At 44.0% G+C, this 25,897-nt stretch overlaps 1 protein-coding gene across 4 annotated transcripts in view; it reads left to right on the forward strand.

Annotated features, from left to right (window-relative positions):
• Positions 1-24,675, forward strand: part of akt1 (v-akt murine thymoma viral oncogene homolog 1) — a 37,393-nt gene extending 12,718 nt beyond the window's left edge. For 3 of the 4 annotated variants that reach the window (XM_074691720.1, XM_074691721.1, XM_074691722.1), the window contains exons 3-14: positions 10,748-10,876; positions 12,500-12,611; positions 12,917-13,043; positions 13,563-13,694; positions 13,847-13,912; positions 15,104-15,172; positions 15,269-15,394; positions 18,406-18,534; positions 21,165-21,379; positions 21,483-21,570; positions 21,826-21,928; positions 22,799-24,675. In XM_074691720.1, the coding sequence (XP_074547821.1) occupies positions 10,748-10,876; positions 12,500-12,611; positions 12,917-13,043; positions 13,563-13,694; positions 13,847-13,912; positions 15,104-15,172; positions 15,269-15,394; positions 18,406-18,534; positions 21,165-21,379; positions 21,483-21,570; positions 21,826-21,928; positions 22,799-22,878 (1,376 nt within the window). In that variant the 3' untranslated portion in view covers positions 22,879-24,675. The remainder of the gene's footprint in view (positions 1-10,747; positions 10,877-12,499; positions 12,612-12,916; positions 13,044-13,562; positions 13,695-13,846; positions 13,913-15,103; positions 15,173-15,268; positions 15,395-18,405; positions 18,535-21,164; positions 21,380-21,482; positions 21,571-21,825; positions 21,929-22,798) is intronic. The other variant, XM_074691719.1, reaches the window with a different exon arrangement.
• The last annotated feature ends 1,222 nt before the right edge of the window (positions 24,676-25,897 follow it).

Below are 25,897 nucleotides of genomic sequence, written 5' to 3' on the forward strand. Positions count from 1 at the left end.
AAAAACACAGGCATCTATTTGACTCCTCACTCAGAGATCCCTGTGATAATCGAGTGGTTAATAATTCACAGTGTGAAATTGCGGCCACTTTCGACAGAGAAGAGCAATCGGTTAAAAGAACCTGGAAAAAATCTCCGGGACAGATATGTTATGTTGTAAACAAGGGGAAGCTTATTCGACTCTCGTTTAGTACTCTGGTAGGCGTACGTTTGTGATACCCTGCCCCCTGCAGTTTGGGAATGGACACCAGCGGACGCCGCACGTGGTGTCTAAAAGCACAAATAGCCTTACGGGTTCTCTCGTGCGCATCTCGTGCGTCTGATTTCCGTGCTTTGCGATCGTGAGGAAAGCATAACACAGCCTCAAGTCATCCTCGCCATTAGTTGCCTCCACTTGTTGAATATATGAGTCGGGTCCTGTTCAGACAACCAGGGAGAGTTCTCAGTTAAACTGCTTTATTCTGCACTTCTCTTTATTTCAAGAAAATACTTAAACTCTGATAGTTATTAGTTTTATTTTGTGCTTTTGTTTATTTATTTTAAAAAGTATTCAAACTTAGAGAGAATTTTTTGTGTTTTATTTTGGAATTAGAAGCAAAATGATCTCTTACTGTGAATTTTTATTTAATGTAACAAAAGTACTAGTAGTATCGCTACTCGGTATCAGTGACTACTCAAAAAGGAGTACAGGTATCGGTCTAAAAAAAAGTGGGATGGAGCATCCCTAGTTTGAATAAGAGTTGAATATCTTTGAATTGTGCATAATTATCTGCACAGTTGAACATTTTCTTTATCTTTTTTTATTGTGAAGTCTTGACAGACAAGTTTTCCTCCTGCATGATAGACTTTACAATGAGCAACTGGAACTCTATTATCAGAGCTGATATAAGCAGAGAATTAAAACATGCATCATACATTTTAGGAAATTGTTTGAGTTCCTGGACATTTGTTGACAAAAGTGCACAAACATGAAATGGAAAAAAAATGAAACAGCATGTGTGAGAGGAAAAAGTTATTGCAGTGATAAACACAGGATGTATTTAATGATGAGATAAACCCAGTGATGGTGCACATGATCCATTTCTTCTGTGGTTTGATCACTAAAGTTAGGGTCAAGTAATTTGACAAAGTTTGCAGACATCACCCAGCTGATGGAGGCTCCAGGCTGATCTGGGAGAGGAGCCCCCGTAGGCAGCGTCCAGCAGCAGAGGGTGTCTCACTGGGAAGCCAGGGCTCTGGCCGGGTGTCTGGCCGTCAGCACGGACCCCCTGCTCCGGGTAATGGGAAGCAGTCTTCCTGCTAAATGTGCTGGAGAGAAGTAAATTAGTCGGGTGCAGCTGTCGGTGGGCAGGCTGGCTGGCATGTTGGGGGGGACCAGGAGGCTGAGGGAGGTGGCACCTTCACTGCTTCCCTCCTCTCACCGCAGGCCCGCTGTGTGCTTACTTTGCTGTGCAGAGTCCGCCTGCTCCAAACAACTGTGCTCTCCATCTCTGTTACTCTTCTCCTCATTTCTCTGTTGTTTCCCCACTGTCCTCGTTCCAGTCTTCCCACTTGTTTTTAATTCTTTCAGCCTCATTCTTCCTCTTCTTCCTTCTATCAGCTCCTTCTGTCCTTACCTCCCCAGTCCCCCCCCCTACTTCCAGCACACAGTCTTCACCCACATCCCCACCACCCTGTTGCTAGGATAATGACCCTGCTGAAAACTCAGACCCATGGCGGAAGCAGCTCTGGACCAGCGAAAGCTCCCAGTCTCCGACATCAATCACATCACTGGCACCTCTCTCCAGTTTGGGAAGGGAAGGGAAGTGAGGGGGGCGCAGAGAGATGGAGGGGATGCTCAGCTGTCTGCAGACTAAGAGTATCTGTATGCTCAGATATGTGTAACATTCTCAACATTAGCACATAATGTAACTGAGAAAAAGTTTTTAGACTTGTTAGAAGTAGTCTTTGCCTTTTTCCAACAGCTGGAGGCAACTTCCCCTCCAGAGAAAAAGATCCTCTGGCGTTTAATGGGTCCTTATTGAAGGTTTTAGATCAGACGCTGATCATTAAGAGTTCATTGGCACTAATTTTCTCTAAATAATGTGTGTTTATTTGTTTGTCATGCAGTAACCCAGTTAACTAATCCATGGACTGCTTGTTTACCCAGGGAGAGGGGGCAAATCTCAGCCCCTGTGTGGCAGGGGGGAACTTCCCACAGTGTCTCTATGGTAATCAGCAGGTGTCACTCACCACCGAGAAGAAGTGAGGGCTTTCTTACAAGCGTGAGAAAGAGGGGCAGCCTCCATTGCATCCCCCCGACTCCCCAGCCCTTCCCCCTAGCTTTTTTTTCCCGTTGGGGCAGCAGCGGCGACAGCAGTGACACAGAGAAAGAGAGAGGGATAAGGAGAAGAGACATAGAGGGCGACATTGGAGGCCAGGACAGCCCTTCCCCACAACAGGTTAATGCTGCTGCCAAATCCCTGGCAATGGAGTCCCCCATCCAGCTGCATGGCAGAGAGGGAAAGAGGGGCCAACGAAAAAGAGGAGTTGTCAGGAAGACATAAAGAGAGGGGGAATAAAATGAAAGAGCCCAAATTCCTGGACAGTTTAGGATAGCTTGTGAGCCTAGTGCTGCCTTATATGGTCACAGAGAGGGGCTAACGGAAAGATGGGTGTCTCTTCGGGCAGCACGAGGAGCCCGGATGAGTGCTCGGCAGTGAGAGCAGGGAGTGATATAAGGTGGAGTTTTGTGGTTGCTGGGGCTCATTGGTGACCCCAGCATCAGGGAGCCCCCTCTCCTCTGGAGCGGGCGACCCGCGTCTCATTGAGATGCAGGGCACAGGGTGGCAGGCCGCAGCTGCAGCCTACAGGCAGAACCCGGCAGAAAAGGGCCGAAGGGATGGCGGGGGCGGCTGAGGAAAAACCAACAAAAGACGCAGCCTGCTACCCCCCTCCTCCCTCGCTTTGGAGTTCTAATTCCCTAATCCTCAACCTCCGCCTACCTCCCCTTCTCATCCGATTCTCACCACTCAAACACTCCACACACACATGCAAAGTTCAGGCAGCTACCACTGGCTCCCTTCCTCTCATCCCCAAGCCATGAATGGCCAGACGGGGACAAAACCCAACAGCAGCCCCCTCAGGAAGTCCAACCACTGGGTTTGGGCACTGAGAGGCACATTTTGTCTGACCCTCTCTTGGTTCCTCACACGCTGTGTGTGCGCTCACATCCAGGCTGAAGTCATGTGAGGGTGTGTGCTTAGTTTGACTGGGGGCGGATGACTGAGGTGGGCCTCTCCGTTTCAATCATTGTTCCTGAAATTTTATTAAAATCCTTCAAAGAAGAAAAACAAAGCCAAGAAGAGGGAAGAGAAAGGCATGACACGCAGCTGAGGTGTTAGTTTGGTCACACTGTGGCCTCTCCTTTTAGGGGCTGCAGGATGAATGTTGCTTGATGTGTCTTATTAAAAGCCAACAAGCCACAGCAGCTGGGACCTCAACATTCCTGCCGTTGCCACGTAGAGACGGACAGGGCGCCTTTCGGAAAGAGCCACTAACCTCTGTCACTCCCTCTCCCCCCTTTGGTCTAAAGCCTTCCTCGAGTTTTTTTCTTGCATTCATTGACCCCTCAATGGTCCTGCATGGCCAGATCAGCCAAATTTACTCACAGATGGCTTCAGTGCCAGACAAAAATAAACATTAGAGAATGTGTCAGTCCCTTAAAATACTCTTTCTTGTAGGGATGGTTACCGAATTGGGTACTTTTATAGGTACCGACCAAATTCTGTCAAAAGTACTGGGTACCAATTCACGTAAAATCAAAAGGTACCATGTTAAGGTATCTTAAGCTGCGTTTCCACCAAGCAGACCGGTTCGGTTCGTCTCGGTACAGTGCGCATTTTGCTGCGTTTCCACTGGCTTATCCCGGGACGGATCCCTAAAAACCGAGACGAGCCGGCCTACTTTTTTTTCGAAAGAATCACCACTTACACCGACAGCGGCTACATTTCTTCTGGTGGCACACAGACTTCTCTGAAACAAAGCTTGATTACACTTTGTATCAAAGAGCTACATGCCAATCACAGAGAGGACGAAATACTGCACGTCTTCCATCTGTGCTCTTTGTTTACTGTGTCGCGTTTTTCTTCTTCGTTGGATTTAATATCGGGGTAAGCTGCTACAGCGTCACGCTATTATTTAACAGCTGCGGCTTCCGGCATCTGGCTTACACTCCGCCTACCACGAGAGGGCACAGTTTGCTGTGGAAACTCAAACGGGATCAGACTTAACTGTACCAAACTGTACCAAACTGAACCGACCCGGACTGCTTGGTGGAAACGCAGCTTAACTGCATCCTTGTGACTGTGAAGGAGAGGAAGAGTAGGTGATTTTCCATGCTGGACATGAACACAGCATTGACGGCATGTTTATATATTGGAGAATAAATATGTTAAATTGAATTAAAAAAAAATATCATCAAACAAATTGATATTTTACCACATAAACACAAAAAGGTTCCAAAAACTGGTATTGTTGATAGGGATGGGTACCTTTCACATTTGAAACGATACAGTACCAATGCCCGGTATCTGGCAATCGATGGGGGTACTCAACGGTACCAATTTTCGGTACTTTTGTGTGTTAATGTAGTAAAAAAAAATCAATTTGTTTGATAATTAAATATATATATTTTTAAATTTAACATATCTATTCTTCAATATATAAACTGTGGACTGTGTTGATGTCCAGCATGGAAAATCACCTACTCTTTCACTCCCTCAAAGTCACAAGGATGCATTTAGGTACCTAAACATAGTAGCTTTTCACTTTACATGAATCGGTACTTTTGTCAGAATTTGGTCGGTACCTAAAAAAGTACCTGCTTCGGTACCCATCCCTAATCGTTGAGTACCGGTACCGACTGCCAGGTACCAGGCATAGGTACCATATCATTTTTAATATGAAAGGTACCCATCGCTACTTTCTAGTGGATCCTTTAGTAACTAGTTAACAATTTTGATGTAACGGTGCTATGTTCATGTCAATATCTGAATTAGAAGCTCTTAAATCGAATAGTCGAGATGCTATTAACGAGTTTGACCTTTTTTTGAAGGCAAACTTTAGTTTACCTTAAGGATCACAAACTAAACTATTTGAAATGGCACAGTTTGTACACACAGTCATATGAGCAAACAAGGCCATGCTCCACATGTACAGCTGTGACCTGTCCTGTTCCCTTCCCTCCTAACTCATTGTGTGTGTTTTTGTGTGTGTGTGTGTGTGTGCGTGTGTGTTGGGGTAGAGAAGGCGTGGCAGTGGCAGGCTGGAGCTGTCCACACACCGGGCCATGCAGCAGTTGGCAAATAAAGATGAATTCTGTTGTGTTTGGCAGCGGTTCTCCGTTCATTATTTTCCACTTTGCCCAGCGCGCATCCCAGACCTCAGCAGCTGCTTGTCATGTAAAGACACTCTATCAGGCCCTGACAGCTCCTCCCTTGCACACACATGCGCATACACACACACACACAGTACGCATGGATCATACACACTCCACTTGTGCTCACAGTCCTACATATGTAGCGAACATATGTAGTGATCTGTCTCACTCGCACTCCACTCAGCACAACTCTCTGCACACTGCACAGCTTTCTCATCTTCCCTCATCTCTCATCTGGTGTCAAATCAGTCTTCCTATTCTTTTGTCCTCCCCTTAATCTGCTTCAGTCCAGCCACATGTCGGCTGTCACACTTCACTTTTATTAGAAAAGCTCTGACTTAGTGATTTCCTTAAAGCAGTGTTTGTATCAGCATTTACAGTCGGACCTGAAAGGGTTTTTTTATCTTATCTAGGTCGTGGTCTGTCTGTCTGTTGGGCAGCTTCCTGTTTTGGAGAACACGTAGACAGCAAAAGGCTGGAGTTTACATCAGTGATGATGTACCGACTTAAAAGCAGAAGGCTCTCCTGTGTTGTTATTAGGCCTATTGTCCTTTCCCAGCAGTCTGACACACTGCACACAGGATGTATTTGAGGCCTAATCTGAAGTCAAATATTGAAGAGAAAGCTAATATAGAGGAAGTGAATAGATCTCTACTTGATTTATGTTACATCAAGTGTACAATAAAACTGAATGCTCTTTAATATATTCCTCTGTGTTCAAGCCAGAAAAAAAGGACAAGTGCAGCTGTCAGTTTCACTTTCTCGTCTTGTCAGTGCTGAAGAAAGGCCACAGTGTGGAAAGTTGAACTGAATAAAAGCAGAAGAAGGGGAAATGGGTGTAAATAGGAAGCTGACAAGGGTCATCTTTGTTGTTTATGCTCTGAGTGCAGACTATTGCGGGAAAGGGGGGTTGCACTACACACAAACAGACAACCGGATATAGCTGCTTCCACCGTCATCATGTGACCGGGTTTGTGGTTGCAGACGAGGAAGTTGCAGTGTCTAGAAAGAGCATGCACCAGTTAAGGATGTGCAGTAGACATTGATGACGGGTAGAAGAATTTCTCTGCGACTGTTTCCTCAAAGATGTGAACAACTTTACACCCTGCAAAAATTATTTTCATCCCTCCACATTTTGAAAGAGTGACTTTTTCAGTTTAACTGATCTGAAGGGGGGTTTAAAACCTCTGAGAGACCGGTCATGTTGCCTTTATTGTCACAGTTACATCATTCCAGCAAGAGGTAGTTGTTGGTAGTTGTTCAAGGAGTGTAGTTATAGAGAAAGCTGAGCCGGTGTTGTCATCTTCCCGACACCCATGTGACCGAGGCCACCTCAGCGTGGGAGAATGTCCCAATGATACACGCCATGCCATGAGCTGCTGCGTCATGCATGACCACCCATGCTACTTCTGGTGGGTGCTGTGCGTCAGAGGAGCTGGCAGGCAAAGCTCAGATCCTTCCAAATGGGATGGTGTTGTAATCTGTTTCACACAAATACCTGTCAGTACCTAAAAGCACACACACAGCTATATTTACATACAAGCACACTCATGCAAACACATAAACACCTGTCTGTGCCTTTGAGAATCGGAGTGCTGTAAAGTATCAAAGGTCTTTACACAATCTGGAAGTGATTTGCTGCGTGCTTGCTGCCAAACCAAAACTTCAGAACTGAAAGTTTAGTCTCCACCAGTGAGACCAGCTTGTATGTTCAGCTCTGTCTGGTGTCATGGTGTCAGGTAGGGAGCTCATTATGCTCCTGTTGCATTGTGCACATACTGTCCTCACTGTGGGCTGGCATGGACTATAGCCAGGGGATATGGGTCAGCCAAAACCTGACCACAGAGCAAGGCACCAGCTGGGGCCCCAGCTGAGGAAAACCAGGCTCGGTACGGAGGCCTCCGGAGACTTTCTGGCTGCAGTGTGAAAGATTCAGACAACTTCTGTTCTGTTTGTGTTGAACGTGCTCTTGGTTTAACTTCCAGCGTATACTTGTTCAGCTACATGATTTCTCCTGCGTTTGATGGTTTAGATTTTTATGCTGAAGGCGGCTGACTGGTTCTCCTGGAGGCCTGTGATGAATAACACCACGCTGTGTGGATTCTCTGGAGAACAGCGTACATGCTTCGGTGACTGATGTGAAAGTTGATTGGTGAGGCTCGTAGTTTAAAACAGACAAACGACTTACCCAAGTAATTGTGTTACATTGAAGCAGGCATGAAGGAGATCCATCTTAAAGATGCCTGCCGGTGTGAATTTCAATTAGGACGGAACGTATCTGATGGCTGACGAAGCCGAGCTAATTTCTAAACGAGGTATGTTTGGTGGGGAAAGACTTACTCGGCAGAAAGCAGGAAGAGAAATCTCCTCTGTGCTGTGATGAAAAATGTTTAAACATATTGGACATCTGCTGTTGATTGAAGGCTTAAGTCCAGCGCAGTCAGGCAGATGTTTCTTTCAGTGAGGTGATAGAGCCACCACTTCACATCATGCAGTCACAAAGGGTTTTTACACCGAGTGTTTTAAGTTATGCTGCTTTGCTGATGAGTGTTTTACAGATGTGTGTTGTTAACTGTAAAGACCACTTCCTGAAAAGTGTCCTTTTCCTTTCCTTTTATCTTGACAGAGGAAGCCATGTGGAATCTGTCTTATTAGGAGTCGCAGTTCTTGTCATCACTTTCTCAGAAAGATGTAGGAAAGTCGCTAAAAGAGGAAGTTCTTAATATAAATGTGTTGTAAGTGACAAATCTCATCATCCAGCGGTGTTAAAAAAGCCGGGCCTGTCTTTTGATATGAATCTATGAGGATGCAAACTGAGCAGTGCGGCATTATTAGCAGCTGTTTGATCTGTACTGTCTCAGAGATCAGGTTCATCAGTCCATGTAACAGAAGCTCATACTGACAAATCTGCTACCTCTTCCCCGCGCACACACACCATCTCATTCACACACCCCTCACTTCTGTGTTAGAGGAAATGGGGCAATTAAGGACAGCTTGCCACAGCTCTGCATGGGGTTAATATGCGGCTCCGTAATTAAAAATAAATTACACTTTTCCTGTATAAATATTCAAGTCCCACTCCACTGTGCACCACTGCCTTGTTATGGTATGTAAGCTATTTTTTCCCCGTCTGCACAACATCTGGCGCGACGTTTCCTGGAGCATCACCGGAATAAATTGGGTTTTGTCTGCGTACGAGGGATCATTTTGTGTGATGCAATGTGAATTAGATGGATATACACGGCTTGGGGGTCAAAAATAGCAAGTGTGGGGAGTTTTATTTGAGAATTGAGGATTTGACAAACCTGCTGATGGTACAACATTTTATCTGAAGGAGACACTTCATGAGATAAAATTTTGTTTTAATTTGATGAAGAGAATTTTTGTTTAAACAGGTTAAGAGTATAAATGCAAATGAAAAAGTTGTATAAATCTTGCTGTAGCTTCACAGACACACAGGATTGGATGAATGTGGACTCAGTAGTCTGAATTTTCAGCATGAGAAGTGTTCTGGTTTCTGTTTGTTGTACTCATTCAGCCTGGGTGGTGTTTACCAATCAACAGGCTTTGGTGCATGCAGGACACGCAGTCCATACAGAAAGCGAGAGCAGGTAGAATGCAATCCAACGAAACAAAATCCTAGCTCTGTTTTTTGAAGGTTAATGAGTGTTTAAAAAAATGTTTGTACGTTAGTAAGTAAGCAAGTACTTAAAAAGTTGAGGACAGTCCTGACAAGTTTTGTTGGTTATTTCTCAAATCTGACAAGTTAGAAGTAGTTACAAGAAAATTGCCTGATCTGTTTTTACCACTGAAATGAGCTGAAGGCCTGAAGCAGTTGTGCTGGGATTGCAGAAACACATCAGCTCATATGTGATGGGTTGGCTGATTGTTTTAATGCCAGTAGCTGCTAATTGAGTCTAGAAGGTATGTCCTGTAAATCTTACTCTTTGACTGATGAGATGTGTTGGTTAACACAAGGACGCAACTGCTGGCAGTGATGCACAAGAGGCACACAGATTGGTGAATCTCCTGAAAAGAGCATAATAAATGTGATACTTACCAAATAACATCATCCTCCTCTGCTCTGAGCTGATGGGTCAGATTTGGAGTCCATAACATACAGCCATATTTTTTAGAGATAGACCAATATGGGTTTTTCCAGGCTGCTACTGATACTGACTATTTGTAGCCAAGGAGGTCGATAACCGATATTTGAAGGTGATATTAATTTGCAGTCAGAGTGCAAATATTGGTGTCAAAATTTTGAACAATACAAACTCCAAAGCCTAACTTCATTCAAATACCTTTAAGCATGAGTGTATTAAACAGCTCCCAGGCTTAGCAGCATGTTTCAAAAAGTTAAATGAAAACATAAAAAAATAAATAGCTTAAAGTTTTCTACAGTAAATAAAGTTTTCCAAAATTTCAATGAAACTGCAATAACTGTAATAACTGCACTGCTGATTGGCTGTTACCAAAGCCATGGCTCTGCTTGTAACCAATCAGATGGTACTGTGGGTGGGACAGAGCTTGGGACTGAGTAGTGACTGCAGACAGCGGAGCGGCTGCATCAGAGCTGCAACAACACATCGGCCGTCGGATAAAAAAAAGGCCAATGCCGATGTACCTCAAAATGCCAAATATTGGCCCCGATAATCGTCCCGTTTGACAATCAGTCTATCCCTAATATTTTTTAACTTTTCACTTTGAATAGAGTTAAAGAATTATGATTCATGGTAACAGTGGAGGAGCAGTGGAGTGGACACCTGCCTGAAGTGAATTTTTAGAGCCTAAAATCCAGCATAGTGCCCCTCTTTAACTTTAAAGCTGGAGATTTTGCTCGATCAAACACCAGTTTGAGGAAACAATCAGGGCTTAGAAAAACTTTAAGGACAGTTCGGATGTTCCCTGTGAGTCCACATTGAAAGTGAGTGCTGCAGAGGGGACAGACGGGGCAGGGCCAAGGGCCCTGACTCCTTCTAAAACCACCATTTGTCCTGCAGCTGACCTACACTAAAGAAAAGACGGTGACAAGATGGTCATTTCAGGGCGCACCAGTGAACAGCATGGTAATTAGATTGCAGGAAATGGGTTGTTCCTCTGGGAATTATAACAGAAAGAGAAAGGACAACACTTCTGTCATTAATCATGAAACCCTAATGTATACAAAATGCTTGTGCAGCTGTCAGCACTTAAAGAATGTAGAAGCACACTCTTCCTCTAACGTTTAGCAGGGAGCACAACTCTCTTTATTAGTGAGGAAGTGTTTTCATTCTGTCTCTGATAACTCACCATTTTTTTTCTCTTTTTTTCATCTTTCTCATATCAGGAGAATACATCAAGACCTGGAGGCCGAGGTATTTTCTCCTGAAGAGTGATGGTACATTCATCGGCTACAAAGAGCGACCGCAAGATGTCGACCAGCTGGAAACCCCCTTAAATAACTTCTCTGTCGCACGTGAGTATCTGCCTCAGAGAAACCACTGCATTTTTCTCTCTTGTTTCTTGGCAGCTTGTTTGAAACTTTTCTTTGTTTACTGCTTTCTTTTTTCTTGTTACAATCTTCTCCTACTTGTTTATCTTTGGGGGTGATTTGAAAAAACATTTAATACCAGGAAAAATTTAAAGCTCACAGGCAAAAAAAGATGAACATTCATGGTCGAGAGGTTAAAGTGTGAAAGTGAAAGTCATCTGGAATAATATGACCAATACTATTCATCATTGTGTGCCACTTTAAATGATTATGAATGGAACCATTAGTAAATTGGCTGTAGTGTCATCTCCACAGCAAGCTTCTTTGAATGGAGGCGTCGCTCCAAGGCAAAACAAGCTCAGCCACAGAATGTGCACGCAAGATGTCTGCCTCCTAACATTAATACATCAGATGTCATTGCTCCTCTCTGTGTGTCTTCCCCAAACTCTGTTTTTATTCTGTGATGAAAAATAATAACAACAACGACACAGAAAAGAAAAAATGCCCAGAGCAGCTCAACCCACTCTATCTTCACATCAGAGAAAGTTGCTGTGATAAGCTGTGCAGATGACTGAACACAGCAATTAGACAGCATACTGTTTGTTTAACAAAATGTTTCCTCTCCGACACTCTTGAGTTATCGTGGCTATTAGCCGCCTGATTTCAAGTATTTATCTGGGCTCAGCTCTGAGGCTCTGCCTCCATCAGCGGAGGCTCCACTTTTTGTCACCACGGCGACCCCACCGCAGAGGACACATGGAGCGTGGCTGCTGACGGGGCTGCTGCAGCTGGATTACACATTCATTCTGATGGAGCCATGTTGGATCTCAGTGGTGGTCCACTCCCCTGTCCTCCATCCATCAGAAAGAGGCTATTTTGTGTCACATTGTGACATATTTGCTGACATGTTTCATTTGGGAACAGATGTTAATGTGAAGGAGGTGCAGATGGAAATCTCTGCTTTCTAAATTCAGTTATTAGACTGTCGTGAATAATTGTTTTGCAAACTGCTTACGAGACAATTATTTCACTAGAAAAGTGCGATAACTGAGGGAAACAAAAGAAAAGGACTTTTGGTTTTTAAGTTATCCTTGATGAGAATAAGTTTAATCTGCTAGTTCTAAAATCGAGTCTCTGCAAATATTGACTCTTGTTTTTTGACGCCCTTTGAATTCTTACAGACTGTCTTTAAACATTTAATATTTTTTTGTTTGACTTTATAAACATAAAATCTTCAAATTCAAATCTTAGTCAAGTAATGGTAAACAACTGGCAGGTACTTTAATATTTAAAGTATTTACAGCCCAGTCTGTAAAAATTATGTTTTTATTCATCATGTTCATTTTTCCTTGGCTCTGTGCTGCACAGTTTGTATGTCATTATCAAAACTTTTAGCAGCTAGTTTTGGCTTATTAAAAGGGATGACAAGTTAAGGATCCGGGTTGTTTTCCTCCACCAGAGTGCACCTGTTCTTTTCCAAATTGGCCGACAGTGTCTCTTAGGGTGGCGATAAAGATAAATGGCTATAACTGTGGGTCTGTCTCTCCCCTCTGCTCTCCAACACGTCGGCTCGCCGTCTCCCTTCCCTCCCTCCCTGGCTGTGGTCAGAGTGCCAGCTGATGAAGACGGAACGGCCCAAGCCCAACACATTTATCATCCGCTGCCTGCAGTGGACCACTGTCATCGAGCGCACCTTCCACGTGGAGACCCCCGAGGAGAGGCAAGCGAGCAGCACGCACACACCTCACGACTCACAGAGCAGTAAAACACAAATCATTTACGTGCACTGAAAAACTTTAACAGTTTAAAACTCTGCTTCCGTAACATGTAGAGGGAAACACAACAACACACACACATTCAATCATTGTTATGCACCCGTGCAAGGTCCACTGGCTATTGGCAGAACTCACACTTGAAATTGGCTTCCTGTTGATAAGAAGACAATTACATGATTGGGCTGCTGGGCTTATATGATGGTAAATGGACTGATGTAATCTCTGTGCTGCCTGCCTGTGCCTCCCTCAGGGAAGAATGGACTAAAGCCATCCAGGCAGTGGCTGAGGGCCTGCAGAAACAGGAGGAGGAGATGATGGACTCCTCTCCGGACCCCATGGACATGGAGGTCTACCTGACCAAAATCAGACACAAAGTGGTACGGGCAATTTACACCTGACTGTGTCCCTCCTTTTTCCTGCTCTCTCTGTGACAACCTGTCACTCCACCAGCTGTAGTCCTCCTCACCCTGAGTGTGTCCTGGTCTCCCAAGTTGATCCTGACTATTTCCTGAACTGTGTCACCCTTCCTTCTCTTCCTCTCCGCTCTCTGCTTTCCTTACATCAGCCTTGTGTGGCTTAGCACCATATAGCATGTCCATCAGGTTTCACAACCCCCACGTTTTTCATGGCATAAAGGTCCAAGGCCACCGGATTGGATGTCCCTCACACAACCATTTTCAACATTCTCTTTAGCGCTGGGGTCAGAGGTTAACTGAGACACAACCACATATAGGCTAAAGCATTAGCGCAGTGGAAATTGCATGGTGGGTGAAATAGTGCCTTAAATGCTTCTGTGTTGTTGTCAGTGGGGTTGTGTGTCCTGGCTAGTTAGAGCACAAGTTTGCTAATGCTCCTGTGTGTAACCAAATGCCACTTTCTCTCCTCTGGCTTTTCAGACTATGCACGACTTTGAATACCTCAAACTCCTGGGTAAAGGCACTTTTGGCAAAGTCATTCTGGTAAAAGAGAAGGCCACAGGACGCTACTACGCCATGAAGATCCTGAAGAAGGAGGTGATCGTAGCAAAAGTGAGTGGATACCAGTGGCGGAGGAAAAGTGGAGAAAAATACTCAGAGGGGAGTGCAGGGCAGCAGAGTAATGACTGATACCTAAACGGTTAGCCATTGTGAGAGTTACACAAATACCCTTTTTATGGCTTTTTTTCTGTTTTTTTTTTCAGGATGAAGTGGCGCACACACTCACAGAGAACAGAGTCCTTCAGAACTCAAAGCATCCGTTCTTGACAGTAAGGAGCCCCTTCATACACCTAAACCAAACCTTATTTTAACTCACACAGATCCTTGGGAGCCTCTTCAGTCCAGCCCTGCAGCAACCATTCAGGAAAAAAGAGGCAGTTTTAGCAGGAATGTTTTGAAGAGCTGTTCTTACAAAGGCTGTGGTCCAGTTCAGCCTTTTCTGAGCAACACTGGATTTATTCTTTTTCTTTTTTTTTTTTTTAAGTTAACCTTTTTTTTTCGGAAGTGAATGAGGTTTGTTGTGAAAAGCCCCCCACAATGTTAGGTGTAAGTGCTGGGTGGAGTCAGCACATAATGTGACATACTGACAGAAATGAATGTGGCTCATTTAAGCTGTACAACAGTGGTCAAAAAGCCCGAAAATACTGGATTAAAGATGTTCTTTCATTTTGTTAAGACAAAAGTTACAAGTGACGAATCTGACAGCCAGGTTATGTTACATTATGAGCTCACGATAACAAAAAGCTAGGGGTGCAATAAGTGTATTTAGCCATTTTTGTCTAAAACTGGTTTGATCTTTAACAATAAGAGTGTTTCTGTGGTTTCTTTTCAATCCACTCCAATTTCTTTTCTGTCTTTAGGTTTATTTCTGTTCCGTTTATTTTTGGGCTTTATGCCTTTATTGACAGAGCTAGCTCAAGGACTGTAGTGTCAGTACTCAGGACTTACGATTTAATTGGGAAGCTGGACCAGGGCCCTGTTTCTCTTCATTGTCTGTTATATTTTTCCCACTTGTTAGATGTTGTAATCAAAAATGTGTTGTTCAAAGGTTATATTCAGATTAATTCTTGATTTTGCTTTTGAAATGGATGTTTTTAATAGCAGAATAAGAGTTTGTATTTATTTATGAAGACAATTCTTATTCATACAACTTAATTTTTAAATGTGAGTGCAGACAAACATTAAATGGCAGTGGCCAGTGTGGAAATTTATGCACCAACTTTCAGCATCCAACCTCAGAAAAAAAAACAAAAGAATCTGCTCTTCCTCTTCCTCACAAGAAAATATACATATCAGTGGCTATTGAGTTTTGAACTTTCCAAATGTTTATAAATGTAACTCAAAGATCCTCCATGCATGTGATACTTCATGATACTATCTGTTAATAAATGTCAGCTTCCTCTTGAATTAGCTGAAAACATCACCAAGTTCTGCTTTAAGGCCTATGGTTCTTTCTGCAGGGCCTGAAATACTCCTTCCAGACACATGACCGCTTGTGCTTCGTCATGGAGTACGCAAACGGTGGCGAGGTAAACCATTTTGATCATCACTCTGCACCTTTTGGCTCCTTAATAGTTCAGCTCTTTTGCCTTGACGTGAACTTTCTCTGTCTGTTTCTGCCCCAGCTTTTCTTCCATCTATCAAGGGACCGTGTGTTCTCAGAGGAGAGGGCACGGTTCTACGGTGCAGAGATTGTGTCAGCGCTGGACTACCTGCATGCTGAAAGAAATGTGGTCTATCGAGATCTAAAGGTAGAAGAGTATGAAGATCCTGACTCCCTCTCATCCTCGCTGTCAGCTGCTTTCTTCTGTCTTTCTCCTCTCCCCTTCCTTCACTTCATTTCTCCCCTGGCAGGATATAAATAGGCTTTGCTTCCATCCAGAGCAGTGTTAGTGGCCAGGTCTTATTGATCTGCCTCCCCCGGATCAGACTCCAGACCTCACTGCAGCTGGAGGAAGGCTCGGCCCATTCGCTTACTGCAGCTAGACAGAAATAACCAGCAGTGCTCTTTGAACAGATTGCCACTGCCTCCTGTTATAGCATGTGTTGTGAGAGGGAGATTTTTGTGCAACTTTGACTTAATTTGGGTGCTGTTGGTACAGCACTTCTAGTTGTCCCAGTCATTCCCCTCCTAAGCTAATGAAGTTGGTTTTAGCCTCTGCTTCTTCCAAGAATCTGAACACAACTCTAATGCTCTAAAGATAGGACCAGGGACAGATGCTGCAGACTGATAGGACATTTTCTGGGCTTATGGGGGCTGTGGGGGGTTATCAGTGTTGCAGTGGGCATCTGTAGCCCTACTACTTCCAGCTGAAAAAAAAAACAGTCAGGTCAGCACAGCACTCTCCCTCCCTCCCTTCTTCCCACCCTCTCTCCCTTGGGTTTATGAGGCAGGCTCCCAGCCTGCTAGGGTTCTCCTGAAAATGCCAGGGTAGCAGGATTGGAGGATGTGCTGACTCTGGCCGGGCGCTTCTGGCCACGTGTGAGCTACAGCTGCCAGGTGACTTTAACTGAGGGTGAGACAGAGGGGGAGGACATGCTGATATTAAAAGGCTGTGCAATCTTAAGTCATGACTCCGCATGATGCACATCCTTCAGACTATTAGAGCACTTCACTTGTTTGTGAAATTACGAATTAAGTTCCCATAACGTTTTCACTTTCAGAAAAGTAAAAAAGATAATTAGCTTGGTGTTTTTTCTTGTTTTAAGAATGCAAAAACTGCTAGAAACAATCTGTTTATTGTTAGTCTAGTGTCTGGCCACTAAATACACAATAAAATTATTATTCAGAGGATTAAAGTTGTTACCAGTTTTGCTTGTAGGGATGGGTACTGAATTAGGTTCTTTTATAGGTACCGACCAAATTATGTCAAAAGTACCGGGTACCGATTGACATAAAACCAGGAGGTACCATGTTTAGGTACTTAAATGCTTCCTTGTGACAGTGAGGGAATGGAAGAGTAGGAGATTTTCCATACTGGGCATGAACACATCATAATAAGGTTTTATATTGAAGAATAAATTTGTTACATTGAAAAAAATATATAATTTATCAATAGACAAATCCATATTTTTTACCACTTAAACACAAAAAGTACCAAAATTGGTACCCTTGAGTACCAATACCAATTGCCAGGTACTGGGCATCTGTATTGTATCGTTTCAAATGTGAAAGGTACCCATCCCTGGTTGCTTGTGTGATTCACTGCAGGGAAGCCATCATTTAGCATCACACATTGAGGCCCCGTTAACACGATGTTTAATCTGAAAACGCAGTGGAAAAATCTGCATTTACACAGAAATGCCAAGGGCGCAAAAACACTGTAGTAAGCATACCAGGCCTGTAGTCAGCGCTATAACTGTCTTGTAAAGAAGTCGCTTTTGGGAGATTTCAACCGAAGTAGAGTTAAGCCGATCATCTGGTGTTTTCGGGAAGCGAGATCTTTTTCCCTAAGATGAAATCGGGAAATCCACGCCCCCAAACCCATGTGATTGGTTCCTGCAAAGTCTCTCACTTTCACACACTTCTACCTCGAATGCTCGAATGGTTTTTAAATTTTCACTGCAGTTACATCGCCACTCCCACCGCGCTGTGTTGAAAGTGTTTAGTTAATGAATTGAAATTTAACATGTAGTAATTCTATAGTACTTTAAGTGAAATTTTAAATGCTATTGATCTTTGACGCTTTTTTAGTGTGATACTTTTACTTTTCATAAAAAAAAATCTGCTTAATCTTTTCTTTTTTCTGTTTAACTCTGAAACACTTTGAGCTGCATTTCATCTCATTAAAAGTGTTCAAATAACAGGCCTAGTTTTATTATAAATATGTACACTTCATCATCACGATTATCACCACCATAACTACTTACCCAAATTGCATAACTAGATAATTATGCATAAATCTTCAGTTAATAGGATACTACATGGCTTCCTTGAAGTTGGACCACCAACACTCCATCAGTCAGAGCCATATGTAGCCGAAACGTTTTGAAGGAAAACCGCATTAGCTTTGGAAGGTGGGCGCACAATTCCACTAGATGCAAAATAGCATACAGATGATGCTGTAACCGAACGTGATTTAAGTGCAGGATATTTGACTTTAACATAATTTCTAACCTCCAAAAGCGGACTTTTCGAGTTTTCGCCTCCTGGCCGCTTGCAATGCTGACAAAAGACAGCCATTGCAGCAGGAAAATATTCAAAATCTGCTCGATTTTAGCTTTTCTTCTTGTTCTGATTTGATATATCATTATCTGATTGGTAAATGTGAACTACCTTCAAAAGTTTGTGTTTTAGGTCGCCTGAAACAGTGTTTCCGTGTAAACGCGAGGCTGAAACACAACAAAACTTTTGCGTTTCACCCCAAAACTGTTGTTGTGTAAAGGGCCCCTGAGTTACATCACGATTGATCAAATTTCCATCATACAGGGTCAAATCATTACTAAAGTTATCACTATACTGTATGAATGTACCAATTAATTAACTTACAGATGCAAGAAGAGGATTTACTAATCACAGCCATCAAAACAGAACAACAAAAGTCATAATTTACACTTCTGGTGCTTCATTTATCGTGTCATTTTGTCACACACTCCATATTTCACAAACCTTCCCCTCATGCTTCATTCTGAGATAAACCCATGTCACTGATACCTGTGCTCTGCAGGTATGCTCCTATCACCTCTGAGAGTAATAAACTTCTCTTATCAGTGAGTCATGGTGTGATGATACTAACATATTTCATCTCTGTTGCCCCACCAGCTGGAAAACCTCATGCTGGACAAAGACGGACACATAAAAATCACAGACTTTGGCCTGTGTAAAGAGGGGATCAAAGACGGCGCCACCATGAAAACCTTCTGCGGGACACCGGAGTACCTAGCACCTGAGGTACCCGCTCTGCATGAGACCCTAACTTTACTCTGCCTTTAAACTGTGTCACTGTCATGTACGATGTGTGAAGCAACAAAAACAAAGAGGGATCAGTTCAGCGTTGAGATGTAAGATGAATGATTGATAGTTCAGCGTGCAGGATATGAGCAGATTCCAGCGTGTGATGTTGGACATCGGTTGATGAGGAGCCTGTAGAGGAGGAGGCAGCTGTCCTGGATGCCTCTCTAATCTCCAGCTGAAGTCTGAGAGTTAATGAGCGTGCTGTGTGCCCAGGGCAGGGCGGCCTGCTCCCATGTTTGCCGTGTGGAGAGAGGTGTGGCTACTCCCTGTTGCGTGCAGGTATGACAAGTGTTTGAGTGGGCTGTGTAACCTGATATGTCATTGTGAGTGAAGGCGCTGTGTGTGTGTGAGTAAGCACACGAGTGTTTGCGCTCGCCCCTCGCCTGTTGCCATAAAAATGTTTTCCCGAAGAAGGGTGTCCGTGTTGACACAGTTGCTGTATCGTTGTTTTTAGCCTCCATTTGGAATTTTCTGGTTAGGGCAGGAGGAGGAGGAGGAGGAGGGGATGATTGGCTGGCAGCGCTTCAGGAAACGTGAGCTTCCGCCTCTGGGAAAAAAAAATGGAGAGACCACATTGGCTGCAACTGTTGTGTGGCACAAGGGGAACCTCAGCACCAGAGCTGCTTTGGATGCCCCTCAAGACCTGATCAGAGCTGTTGTGAGCTGCTTTCCAGCTGAGTCTCACAGGAGCACACTGTATCCCTTTTTTTGTGTCCAGACTGAACTTTCTCAACTCAGTCAGGGTATTGTCCCTCACACCTGGACAAACACGAGAATATTTCTATTTCCTGTACCTCCACACACCATTTCAAAAACATTCCTCTGACTGCACCACCTGTCCATCCTTAGCTCTGTCCACTTACTTTGCTTCTCCGCTCTGAACCCAGTCAGCCTCTGCAGTGAAGAGCAGGGAGACATCAGGGGGTGTTGCTATGGCTACAGGGTCGCTGGCGAGCGTCTCTATGGAGTGCGAGCCAGGCAGTGTTACAGGTTGTTCTGCAGTAAACAATGACCTTGTTGTGTGTGCTGCACAGGAATGCTGTAACGTCTGGGAATATTCCACCCAGAGCAGGAGAGCGAAAGAGGGGAGAGGTTCAAAATCCTGAGCAGAGTTTGTCTCAGGGGAAAACAGACAAATTCCCTTTGTCACTTTTATTAAGTCTTTACAAGAAGAAAATCATTATTGGCTAAAGAGAGTTAGAGGAGTTAGGGAAGGACTACAAAAGCTGATTAGGATTTATGAGCTTGGAAGATTTAGATCTGTTAGAGCTGAACTTTCAGGGCACCAAAAGTGCAGAAAAGAGAGTGGAAACTCCAGAGCAGCAGCAGCAGCAAGTGTTTGTGCTTTCATCTGCCCCCCCCTGCCTCTGCTCCTTTGGGGCAGTGTAACAGTATTAGTTTGGGGCTGGGGCCCAAGCAGTCCTGGTTACGTATATGAGGGATGAGTTTGGCTCCTGCGCTCCTGGCAGCTTCACAGCTGTGGTGCTCTTCTACATATATGGGGCAGCTGCGGGCCCAGCTGTCGCACGGTGTGAATCACACGACAGCAGCGCTGGAAATAGAGACGGCCCAGTAATCCTAGCCCCACACCGGCTTCACATTACTCCCTCCTGCCCTCCTCCTCAGTGCTCACCGCAGCGCCAGGCCCTGTGCCCACAGACACGCGCGACTGCATACGGGTGCACGCGCACACAGACACACACATTGGTTGTTCGTCCCTCTGTTTTTCAGTACCCTCTCTCGTCTTTGTGCTGTTGTACATATCTAATTCTATTAATCTGCCCACGTCTTTTTACCTCAGGTTCTATTCTTAGATCTGAATTATGGAGCATCACGCTGCTTGAGGTTTTAAGAGAACAGACTGTTCTCATTGTCTTGATTTCACCTTCAACATCCGCCTGGCGAGGAGGAATCCAGTACATGTCCCCAGAGACCCTTGAACAACTCTGCTCAGCAGCACATTAGTCATGCAACAGGTCGGCTGTTCAGTAAGCACAACACTGGAGTTAGTCTCATTAAGAAGTTTGAGAAAAGACATCCTATGGATAAAATAAGGCTTTGAATTTATCTGGAGGTGGCTCTGGTTGTCTTCATTAAGAGGTTTGTTTTGATGCAGGTCTCTGTTTGTGGCCTCACATTTGCTCATGGAGGCGACCCACACCTCTGCTGCTTGTTGATCTGGATGTGTGTTTGTGTATGTGGAAGGCACTGTGCTGATTAAATATGCAGGGCTCCAGGGGAAACTCTATCCTGGCTCTTAATGTGAGATGTGAGTCAGTGTTGGCTGGGGCGGCCTCAGAAGGCCCAGACCCGGGGGGGAGCAGGTGATTTTGGTTTGGGGGGTCGGGTGATGGGGAGCCCGACTGCTGCTGTATTCACCAGCGTCTGATGCACCAAAACAACCTCAGAGTGTAAGCGTATGTTGGCATGTTTTACAAATAATCTGTTAAAAAATGTATGAAGTTGGATTTTGCACCATAAGTTTGTGATGTCATGTATAAAAGAATAGCTCATCAACATCCCAACAGCTGCTTGAACTGATTTTTCTTTCTCCCATCATCCCTTAGGTACTAGAAGACAACGATTATGGCCGTGCTGTGGACTGGTGGGGTCTGGGGGTGGTGATGTACGAAATGATGTGCGGCAGACTTCCGTTCTACAACCAGGACCATGAGAAACTGTTCGAGCTCATCCTCATGGAAGAAATCCGCTTTCCCCGGACGCTTGGCCCCGAGGCGCGCTCCCTGCTCTCTGGCCTCCTCAAGAAAGACCCGATGCAGAGGTGAGGAGGAGGAGAAGGAGGAAGAGGAGTGTGTCTTTGATGACACAACTGAAAAAAGTTGGCAACTGATCCCATCTTTCCTCGTCCTGTTCTCGTCTTCCAGGTTAGGTGGCGGGCCTGATGATGCAAAGGAAATCATGCAGCACAAGTTCTTCGCAGGAATTGAATGGCAAGACGTCTACGAGAAGAAGGTCAGTGTCTAAAACCTCCATGGGGCTTTATTTCTTCCCCCTGTTTTTTTTTTTTTTTTTTTCTAATGGACGTCACTGAGAGGTCCCCGGGCCCAGGTAAGCATCATTTCCCCCTAAGGAGCGATAAAAGTGACATCATGCGAAGCGCAACCATCTAGAAACCACGCAGCCTGTCAGCAAGAAGACAACTGTTATTAAACTGATTGACGGCGCTGATGTGCTGATATGTTTGTGTCTCCTCTCCCTCTCCAACAGCTGGTCCCGCCGTTTAAGCCCCAAGTTACCTCGGAGACAGACACACGATATTTTGACGAGGAGTTCACAGCACAGACCATCACTATTACGCCACCCGGACAAGGTAGCACCAAACCGTACACGGTCACATCGGCACACGTACATTTAATCCATGAGAGATGGTATTACACAGCTTCAGATCATCAGAATGTTCCTTTTTATGGAGGTTTGTGGAGTTGTGTTTTCAAGTGACAGACTGAGAGCTGCTGACTGTGGAGGAGGGGTGAAGTGCAGTATTGACTTGCAGAATAAAAATCTCCTTAAAGACTTTATGAGGTGAAAGTAAAATCCCACTTTTGATAGAAATAGATTTTTTCCATTCACAGAAGTGTGAAAATGTGAGAAGCTGAATTTTTTACCTTAAATTCTCTGATGTAAATTATAATGTAGGCTGACAATCAAGAGAAACTAAGTTTTATTTTTCCTGTATTTGTCTTTCTGTTGCGACTTGTAGATATATATTATTGACGCTCATAAATGTCAGGGGGAAACATTCAGCTGGTGTCCACAGCTCTCCTTAGAGGAGTGTCCCCTCTCCTGGAGAGCTGGTGTCAGTAAAAACAGTCATCCTGTGCCAGTAAACAGCTGTCAGTTTGTAGGATCAGAGATTGTAAAGTGTTTTAATTTGATTTAATACAAGTACAACCTTAACTGTCGTGTCACACAGCAGAGACTGTGGTCTAGAGAACTGTAAAGTGGATAATACCAGAGTGAGGTGAATGAATTTAACAGGCGTTTGCAACTGTTTTGACACAGTCCTATAAGACAGGTTGGTATTTATTAAAGGGGATGATAAAGAGGGAAGATTCCTCAGTAGAGAAATGTTTCTGTCTAATGGCACAGTTTTTATTTGACCCATTATTACATCAGGATAAGAACATCTCTGCTCATCACTGTGGCGTAAACTAAGCTCTACGTCTCCCCCTCTCCTCAGATGACAGTATGGAGTCCTTCGACAGCGAGCGGAGACCCCACTTCCCCCAGTTCTCCTACTCTGCCTCTGGGACGGCCTAATCGTCTCTAATACATTCCTCTGGTCCCAACATCTCCCCCCCACCCCACCCGACTGCACTCTCAAAAGACTGGGGGTCTGCAGCCCCCCGTCCTCCCTGCATTGTCTGCGGATGCTGTTGGTGGATGTAACATTTCCAGTCTGCAAGTTGTGTTTCTTTTTTTTCCAGGAAGGAGGAAATTCAAGACAAAACAAAGATAACCGTGGTTGGCCTGTGAGGCTTTTGAAGAGCGACCACGCTGAGTTAACACTACTCTGCATTTTCTGGTTGTTATGTTGTATACTGAGCAGGCATCCTTACACCATAATAAGCAGGGAAATGTAGTTTGTTATGCAAAAATTAGGCCATTGATGTGAATTTGGAAAAAGGGCCATTTTTGGATCAAAAGTAAACCTGAACATCAATCATTTCAAACAGAAACAGACAGACTGTGGACCAAAACCACCAAGCGAGCAGTGAGTGTGTTGTTTGTGGAGTGGGTAATGAATCCATGTTTTCCTCTTTAAGACTCCTGAACAATTCAGAAACCATTCAAGACATTTTTGGCTTCAAAGTGAATGTACCGTATCAAATAAAGTCGATCTTTCTGCATACTTATGTGGCTGATTCTCCTCAAGACTGAAATCTTCTGGAGAGGATTTTTTTTATCACTTTTCTACTTCCCTGATGCAAAACTGACACCAAACGGTCTGTTGTATTTCCATTGTACACCGTGATGAGTCTGATGAATCAATTGTGCAATACAGTGTGATGTTAGGAGAGAATGCAGAGTGATCAATCATTAAGGTAAAAGCTCTCCTGCTATGGATTTCCCCTTTACTGTTGCACATCAGAGTCACAGAGAGACCCTCAGTTTCTGTTGAGAATCAAAAAACTCCTCCAGCCCCTTCTCCCCCCTGAAGTAAGTGCTTATATCTCCTGATGCCTTCCTCTCTGGATGCTGCAGACTCCTCCTGGTTTCTCTCTTCTCTTCTCGGGTTTTTCCTCCATGTACAGTTCAGTATTGGGTGTTTTTTCCCACCCAGTGCATTCACAGCAGCCTCAGTGAGGTCACTTAAACATAATTCACTTCTTTAAGAAAACTTTGCAAACAGACTGGGCTTCAGGGGAAGAACAGAAAGAGTCATCTATGATTTGTTACTTCAGGGAACACGCGTCCCTTCATGAGCTTTTTGAGTTATTTATACTGAGACCAGCATTGACTAAAACATGTTTAACTGTGCCAATGATATGCACTTTGCTGCCCCAAAATGATTGTATTTGGACTCTTATTTGTATTTTATGGTTGTCAAAGACTAAATTAGTGTCTTCTTATGGTGTAAATTCAAATGTTGTGGAAACGAATAAAACAAGAATTGCTTAGTTGAACGATTGCCCCCTTTTTTTTTTCTTTTTTTTTACAGACAGCTAAGGTTAGACTCGGAAACTGAAGCTCTTATTTCAAAGTGTACTGAGAAGTTTCTGAGAGCACTTCAGTATTTTTGTAAGATGACAGATAATCATTTGTCAAAAAGTGCATCATACGTTATTGAATGTAATGGTTTTTATATTGTTTCCACTTCAGTCGTTTGCAAGCCTGATGTTCAGTTTTTGAATCTGATTGTTACTTTTTTCCTATGCACGCTCACCCTTTGCTGTCATCTTCTGAAAATAGGGAAATTCATTTTATACTTTTCGTTTTTTATCTTGACTTTTTTGTACCTGCCCTCCCATATTCCTGAGACTGAGGACACCAGCTTTAGTAAACAAATAATATAAACTTTGTACACTGTTTTTACATGTCTCTCTCAAATTGATGAAATAAAAGGTCTTAACAAAAAAATGACTGGACTTTCCTTTTGTTTTAAAATATCAGTCCACTAAGCTTGCTTAACAAACTGTATTTCCACTTTGAATTTGTTTTATTAGAATGGTTATTTTTCTTGCGTAGTTACATTTTTCAGCATCAGTGTGAAGCTGATACAACTATCCAGAAATTTGTTAATCTAAACCTAACTGTGATCGCGCTGTGCAGATTGAACTCGTATAAGTGTGTGAGACAAAAGTCCCAGCGCTCAGCGGCTCTGACTGTGTCTTGGCCGTGTTCTCTGCCTCTGCAGGACTGCTCAGGTCCACGTCTGGGGCTCTGCAGCTGGTCTGAGACAGGAGAGCTGCTCCCCCCGGGGCCCCTGGGCAGATGGTTGAGTCTCTGGAGCAGATGTTGACAGCCAGGGCTCACAGTCTGTCTTTTTTGGCCAGCTGCAGCACGCAGCGGCACACTGTGAGAGCAAGGCTTGGCCCAGTGTGGAGCTCACCTGACAAACCATCCCTGTATAACCCGACTCCAGCTGCACGGCCCCAAACAGAACGCAGATCAGAGCTGGAGGCTGCAGCTCTGCCACCAAGCTCCCCTGGGTGATGTAGTGTTTGGGTGTGAGGAGTGTGTCACTCATGAAATCCTGCAGGAGCCCCCCTCTTTGTTGTACTTTGTATTTTTTAACATGAGATAAAAATGTTGAATCAGGGGAGGCTTACCTTGACAGATACTACGGTGTAAGGTTTTTTTAAATTAGGACAGTAATAACCTAAACACAGATAAAAGGAAAAAATCCATATTTACCAGTTTCTACCTGAAAAAAGCCTCATGAAAGGTTTTTGTTTCTGTTTAGTGCACATACAAACCTGCAGCATCTCACTGTCCTGTTTATTTTAGCATGCATTCTTCTCCTCTTACGGTCTTCACCACCATCCTGCAAGAAAAAGCATGCAACCATAACCAAACAAGATTAACTAACAAACAAAACAAACTGCAGGAGATAAAAAAGTGAAAGCAAGAGGAGCACACAGGACAAGATAGAACATTAACTGCCATTTAGATCACATCAGGCAGCATTTAAAACCATCTTCTTCTGCAGACTGAGAGGTTGTGTGTAAGTGGTGTCATGAATGGTTAAAGAGTGTTGTTTTTCCTCATATGAGAGAGGGGAGTGGAAGTGTGACAGAGGTCAGAGCTGAAAGAAACAGGTCCAACCTGTTGGCTA

Source organism: Halichoeres trimaculatus, unplaced genomic scaffold (genome assembly GCF_033239565.1).
Source record: "Halichoeres trimaculatus isolate MK-OKI-2021-1 unplaced genomic scaffold, fHalTri1.1 fHalTri1_scaffold_17, whole genome shotgun sequence".
NCBI classification, from domain to species: Eukaryota; Metazoa; Chordata; class Actinopteri; order Labriformes; family Labridae; genus Halichoeres; species Halichoeres trimaculatus.